This window comes from Cryptomeria japonica, chromosome 10, assembly GCF_030272615.1.
Source record: "Cryptomeria japonica chromosome 10, Sugi_1.0, whole genome shotgun sequence".
Taxonomy (NCBI): domain Eukaryota; kingdom Viridiplantae; phylum Streptophyta; class Pinopsida; order Cupressales; family Cupressaceae; genus Cryptomeria; species Cryptomeria japonica.
This window is the reverse complement of record NC_081414.1, coordinates 101,384,855-101,392,069: the sequence shown is the minus strand read 5'-3', so window position 1 is coordinate 101,392,069 and position 7,215 is coordinate 101,384,855. Positions and strand designations below refer to the sequence as shown.

The 7,215-nt window shown below is 34.2% G+C and overlaps 1 protein-coding gene across 1 annotated transcript; it reads left to right on the top strand.

Moving 5' to 3' along the window:
* Positions 1-2,336, top strand: LOC131072639 (uncharacterized). The gene is made up of 10 exons (XM_058008873.2): positions 1-423; positions 544-730; positions 815-948; positions 1,028-1,140; positions 1,226-1,304; positions 1,389-1,526; positions 1,607-1,762; positions 1,913-1,992; positions 2,086-2,135; positions 2,221-2,336. Exons 1-10 carry the CDS (start codon positions 1-3, stop codon positions 2,334-2,336), a joined length of 1,476 nt encoding a protein of 491 aa, XP_057864856.2.
* Positions 2,337-7,215: the final 4,879 nt, after the last annotated feature.

The following is a 7,215-nucleotide window of genomic DNA, read 5'->3' as shown; positions in this document are numbered from 1 at the left end:
ATGGAATTCCATCCTTTGAAATTTGGATTTCTGTGTACGATTCTGCTGGTCATGGTTTCCGTTTTGGGAGTTGACGGGCATGGTGGGATGCGATCGACTCTCGGGAATAATCGGCTGCTTGGGATTTTTTCTGAGAAAATAAGGAGTTCTCGAATCGCTCATTCTCACGCTTCAACTACAAGTATGCCTTTGTACGAAGGGTACAACTATACCCAAATTCTAGACCATTTTGCATACACGCCAGAGAGCTATCAAACTTTTCCCCAGAGATATTTCATAGATAAGTCCCACTGGGGTGGCTCTCAAAACAATTCTCCCATATTTGTATGGTTGGGTGCGGAAATTGACATTACATACAACTTAGATGTGGGCATTTTTATCGATCAGGCTCCTAGGTTCAAAGCTCTTGTGGTCTACATAGAGGTACTATTACAGTTTCTCATTAATTACATATTCTGTTCGTGTTATATTCAATCATTTTCTTTGGGCTTCTGCTTTGATAAGTATGTTATTAGGGCTAATTGTGGCAAGGTATGTATGTAGCACCGCTATTATGGGACGTCAATGCCGTTCGGGGGAAAGGATGAAGCGTATTCAAACGCGAGCACAAAGGGTTATTTCACATCCACGCAGGCCTTGGCCGATTATGCGACCGTCATTGTCGATTTGAAGAAAACATTAAAGGCAGAGAACTGTCCAGTCGTCGTATTTGGTGGGTCCTATGGTGGAAGTAAGTATGACTTCTTTCACATGAACCAATATATTCTATCATTAAAAGTAAGTGGGATTCAATGATTGAAATGGTATTGTGCAGTGCTAGCTGCATGGTTTCGCCTCAAGTATCCGCACCTAACAATTGGCGCCCTCGCATCATCTGCTCCTATCCTTTACTTCGACAATATCACACCAACTTATGGTTATTACAGCGTTGTCACCAAAGATTTCAGAGTAAATTCATTCATCTCTCTCACCTTAATTTCTCCCTTAATTATCATCATGAAATTTGAGTTTTCTAAATATGGCGCAGGATGTAAGCGAGATCTGCTATAGAAGAGTTAATGAATCGTGGGATATGATGGACAAAATTGCGTCTAGCCCTCAAGGCTTGCTGAACCTAAGCATGCTCTTTAACACTTGCGAGTAAAGTAGTATCAACGCCTTCTTCATGCCTTATATTATGAGCATCCTGTAATCAAAATCTCTTGACCTGGTATCCCTGGTACAGGAACATTACGGACAAGGACGCATTTTACTATGAGCTTGAGTACATGTACATGTCCGCAGCACAGTACAATTTCGAAAAAGTTAAAGGAGTAAATACACTACCCAAACCTTCTGGTTACTCTTTAACTTAGTTCTACCTATTATGTAACGTGGGCTTTCTGCAGATCTGCAACGCCATGAATAGCCTACCAGGAGATGTAGACACTGTTAGCAGAATAGCGGCTGCAGCTAATTACGCACATAAAGGCCAATGCTTGGATTTGAGTCCCCCGAATTTCACATATTCTGGATGGATTTGGCAGGTCTCTGAGTATTCTTTCTCTTAACTAGAAGAATTATGAGAAATTAGGGTGCCTGTCTAACAGCTTTTCTTAAGCTGCAGATATGCACTGACTTGGTGATACGAGTAAGCAATCCGCCTGGCACGACAATGTTTCCGCCCTCCAGCTTTGATTTTAACTCCTATGCCAGGAATTGCTACCTTAAACTCGGAGTCTACCCACGCCAACACTGGGCAACAACTGAATTCGGAGGACATGTATGTAAATTTTACTTAACTAATTTGGTTGAGATTTTTTTACCCTTAAGTTATATCTTAATTAATTATTTTACAGTTAAACAGACGTGACAGTTTGGTTTGGGATTGATTTTTGTTAAGATAGCTTTGGGTATATTAATTAACGCGCAGGACATTAAAAGAGTGTTGAAAGATTTTGGAAGCAATATCATTTTCTCCAATGGGTTAAGAGATCCATGGAGTAGTGGAGGGTAAGTGGTTTTTATTCTCAGATTTTATGTCGATTAAACTTCGTATTATTTTTCACCTTCAGTTAACTGGGCATGTTGTGAATGGAATTTCAGTGTGTTGGCGAATATTTCTGAGAGCATTGTAGCCATCACCACGGAAGAGGGTAAGTTGGTACTGAATTTATTTATTTTCCTCCCCCCACATCAAATAGAAATGTTATTATCTTAAGAGAATTGAATGTCACCCAGGAACGCATGGTCAAGACATTGCATATCCAAGTGCTAGTGACGATCCAGTCTGGCTGAAAGAGCAACGGCAAAAAGAGATAATAATCATCCAAAAATGGATTAACGATTATAAATAATAATTTTAATTGTTTATCTCATCCAACAATGTCTTCTCCATTCAATAAAATCATTTAAAAGTGGTGATTATTCAAACTCTTTCATTACAGTGAAGTTTGTTTGCATACCACTACTTTCTCTCTGGGAAAACTAAGATCCCCACTTTTTCCTCAAACCAGTTCCAAGCAATCTTTTCAACTCTGCTTTTCTGAATGGATTGCGACTGAATAACAACCATTTCAGCTGTTCCATCCCATGGGAATTCACATGGATGGGGCGGTTCAATGACTTTCATTTTACAAGTTGGAAAACCTGGAAGTGTAAATATTGTTATCTACCATGTTCAAGTTATTTAGAAGAATTTCCTTGTTTTCAGATGAAACTACTTTTTGAGATGATTGTTTTTGGTTATCAAGAAAGTTTTTGAGTATAGCATGTCATAATCATTTATAGTGAATGCACATATTTTATTATGCTTACTTAGAAGCTAATTATCAATTATTCACTTTACAATACATTTTAACCCCTTTTTCTTAATATATGTCATTAATCATTTTAACTTATAAAACTTTATATATATATATATATATAAAGTTTTATAAGTTCAATTCATGTTGTATACAAAATAAATGTAATGTTGTATGCAAAGTTTGAATAAGATATTCTAATTGATTTTGACTGTATGACAACTTTTAACTTTTTTGTATTAATTTGCGGAGATGTTTTTTACTAGATAAGTTGGGAAAAGGGTCCTAGTTCTATACAAAATAAATTTGGAAAGAGAAGGAGGTTACCAACCCTATACAAAGCTAGAACCAATTATAGTCAGCTCAACACATAACAAACACAAGAATAAATCTAAACAACTATGAGAGACCAAAAGCAAAGTTGGATATTATGTTCTCCCAACACGAGTTACCACCTTTGGAAGATCAAAATAAATATGATAGCTTATGATTATTGTTCTCATTAATTAACATGGGATAAAACATATAATAGATCAAGTCTTACTATTTGCAACATAAACTTGTTACATCAAATCAATGTGTATACCTCTCTCATTTCATGAGACTCTCTCTCTTCATGAATTTAATAAAGTTAGTAGACAATCATTAGGTACAGTCATATTTCTCATTATGGTAGGAACTGGTTCACCAAAGCCTATCCATGTCATGCCTGATACTCTCACACATAACCTTCTTCTAGGTAGACCATGGATTCATGCTATGCAAGTAGTCCCCTCTACTCCTCATTTCACAATAAAGTTCACATAGAATAATAAGTTGTACATAATGGAAGCTAATAAAAATTTGTGAAGTTATTTACAAACACTCTTTCACCTTAGAAGGTACTCTTAGGTGATGATTGGGGTTCATTATATTTTACACCTTCCTTTCTTGGAGAGTTTAAAGCCCCTTCATTAGAACTCAAGACTCAAAAAGTAAGCTTCAATGACATCCATGATATATTCAACTTCTTATAAACAATCTAAGATTAGTTAAATTATATATATATATATATATATATATATATATATAGAGAGAGAGAGAGAGAGAGAGAGAGAGAGAGAGAGAGAGAGAGAGAGAGAGAGAGAGAGAGAGAGAGAGAGAGAGAGAGAGAGAGAGAGAGAGAGAGAGAGCTCATTAAATTAAAATGTACACATGAAGTTCTCCCACAATTCATGTATATGAAGTTCTCGCATAATTCAAATTTAAATAAATGATTTTAAAGAGAGTGAGAGGGAGATCATTATATATAAATTTATCTATATATCACATACATGTTTTAAATTATTAAAACCTTAATGTGTGAGAGAGAGGGAGATCATTTTCATGACAGAGAGAGAGATATCATTAATCAGAGAGAGAGAGAGAGATCATTAAAGATATATGTGTACTAAATTAAAACATAATTTAAAAATTAAAACACATGTTGAGCAAATTAAGGGAAGAGAGCTCTAAATACTAAATCATGTACATATATACTAATTCAAACACATGCTGAGAAAATTAAGAGACTTGAGAGAAAAAGACTAAATCACAATGTGATTTAAGTATGTGGTCAAATTAGGTCCTAAGGGGTACATTGTAAACATTAGGATGTTATAAGGGGTCATAAGTGGTCCTAAGGGGTCGCACATGTGTTAGAACACATGCGTGACCCCTTAGGACCACATATGACCCCTTAGAACACTATGTGATCAGTATGTGGTCAAATTGGGTCCTAAGGGGTATATTGTGAACACGAGGATGTTATAAGGGACTTCATAAGTGGTCCTAAGGGGTCCCCCATGTTCTAACACATGTGTGACTCCTTAGGACACTATATGATTAGTATGTGGTTAAATTGGGTCCTAAGGGGTACATTGTAAACATTAAGATGTTATAAGGGGTCATGCATGTGTTCCCCTTAGGACCACATATGACCCCTTAGGACACTATTTGATCAGTATGTGGTCAAATTGGGTACTAAGGGGTACATTGTAAACATTAGGATGTTATAAAGGACCTCATAAGTCGTTCTAAGGGGTCACATGTGTTCTAACACATGTGTGACCCCTTAGTACACTATGTGATCAGTATGTGGTCAAATTGGGTCCTAAGGGGTACATTATAAATATTAAGATGTTATAAGGGGTCATAAGTCATCCTAAGAGGTCACACATATGTTCTAACATGTACGCGTGACCCCTTAGGACTACATATGACCCCTTAGGATACTATGTGATCCTAAGGTGTATTTTGTACACACTAGGATGTTATAAGGGGTCATATGTGGTCCTAAGGGGCCACGCACATGTTAGAACACGTGTTATATTATGCATCTAAGAAAACTAAAAATAAATTTAATTTTTTTTCCTAAATATCTTTAGATAACTATAGTTTATTATTCTTTAAACAATAACAATGAAAGAGAGAATCAAATGGCATGAAACTGAAATGCATGATGTGATTGAAACTTGAGAAAGCACCATCGTTGATAATGCACATGTCTTCACTTAACAACTTTGTTTATGTTTTGAATCATTTTTATTTCCACATGTTCATATTTAAAAAAATAAAAATTTTAACTCTATTTTATAAATAAGAGATACATTGTGTTAGATTCTTACCATGTAGTGGGTGCAATGAATTTTGTTGTGTTTAATAAATTGAAACTAATTGTTGTAAGAAATATCATTTAAGGAAACAAAGAGAAATTAAAGTTACTTTTATCAAGGAGATTTTTTACTTTCATAGTAACTTATTGTGTCACATAGAAAATGACTATTGTGATATATATAATAGTTCTCATGTCATTGAAATCATTAATAGATTTGAAATTTGGTTTAATGAGTTAGATGCAGTAGATTAAACATATACTTCACAAACCAAAAAAGAAAAAGAAAAATGTTTTTTTATGACTATTCTCAACATGAACCATTAGAAGGAAAGATAAATGCCATTTTGACAATTATTTAAAATAGAAATTAAATGTAGACTAGGATTGTTGCTTAAAATCTATAGCTCATTGGCTAAACTAATAAAAGAAATCCAATGCATATGAATGTATTAGTATTCTCCTAAACACAAATTAAAAATAGATATTAAGTTAATTAAAAATATATAACTATTCATTAACGTACGTTGGCATGACACACCCTCCGACTCCATGTGAAACGCTTTTGTCCCGGAGCTATGAACACAAGGCGTGCGAGCACAGTGGCCCAACAAGGGTTTGAACCTTGGTGGCCGCTTCACGAACAAAGTGTTTTATTAGTGACACTACACGTCCAAAGACTATTATATAATGTTTCTCTTATTGTTAATTTTTAAAATATTTGAAACTAATAAATTTAAATTTAAATTATTTTATTCTTAATTATTTTAATCACAAGCTTTCATATTTTTTTCTATTTGATCTTTTAAATAAATTAAAATTGACTCAAATATGACAAAATAAATAAATTGTATTGGCTGGCCCACAACCTTTTGAGAAAAAATAATGTCATTTATAAAAAAAGAAGATTAATAAAATAAAAGAGTAACAAGAATATAAATTTGTACAATGGGCCCTTGGTCTTTTGGTGAAGTTGAAAGGTTTTTAATGAATTCATTGGGGATCAAGTCTTGTTGAATGAAAGGCAAGATGAGGATGGGATTGTGCCCCATGTGAATGTATCCACAACTTTCATTTTTAAATTCTAGTATCTAATTGATTTATTTATTGATAACTCATAATCATACCAATACATTAATATTCTATCTAAGTCATAAATTGAAATTTAAGAACTTTTAAATATGATGATAAAGAACGAAGTTACAAGATAACAAGGCGCATATTTATAGCAATAGCAAGTCGACCTCTAAAAAGATCTGAATCTGATTCTAAAACCAATGGTCCAAAGTGCATGAACTCTCTTAATTTTAGCTCTTTGAATACGTGGAAAGCAGTGTACGGAATTTGTTAACTTAGCGGCAGCTTGGTTATAATTTTTGAAGGTTTGTTTAAAATTTCATCTACTTAATTCTGTCCATAGAACTCATCATCCTCTCAAAATTATTCCTGAAGTTGTCTGCATTGTTCTCGTAAAATCCCGTCCGGGTTCTTTTTGTTATTCGTTCGGTCCGTATGATTGGTTTCCTCGGCTGAAAGTATATAACAATTAAATCTGGTCTATAATTGTTCAAATTGTTTATAACAGATGTTAAATTTGGTATATAATTGTTTAAGTTGTTTAAAACAGATTACTTGCATTTAGATTCCGTCCATATGATAATTACCCTTTGAACAATACGGCTGAAAGTATATGTATATATAGCTATGACAGATCTCCCTGCAATATAAAATCTGGTATATATCAGTTTAAACTTGAGAAGCTTGGACTCAGAATAGTGTTGTATAGACTGGGCATACGAA

Bases quoted from the DNA above. Each gene is read 5' to 3' on its own strand.
- LOC131072639 (XM_058008873.2), top strand. From the start codon at position 1: ATGGAATTCCATCCTTTGAAATTTGGATTTCTGTGTACGATTCTGCTG. The intron at 949-1,027 runs GTAAATTCATTC...AATATGGCGCAG, and splicing joins TTGTCACCAAAGATTTCAGA to GATGTAAGCGAGATCTGCTA. The intron at 1,993-2,085 runs GTAAGTGGTTTT...ATGGAATTTCAG, and splicing joins GATCCATGGAGTAGTGGAGG to TGTGTTGGCGAATATTTCTG.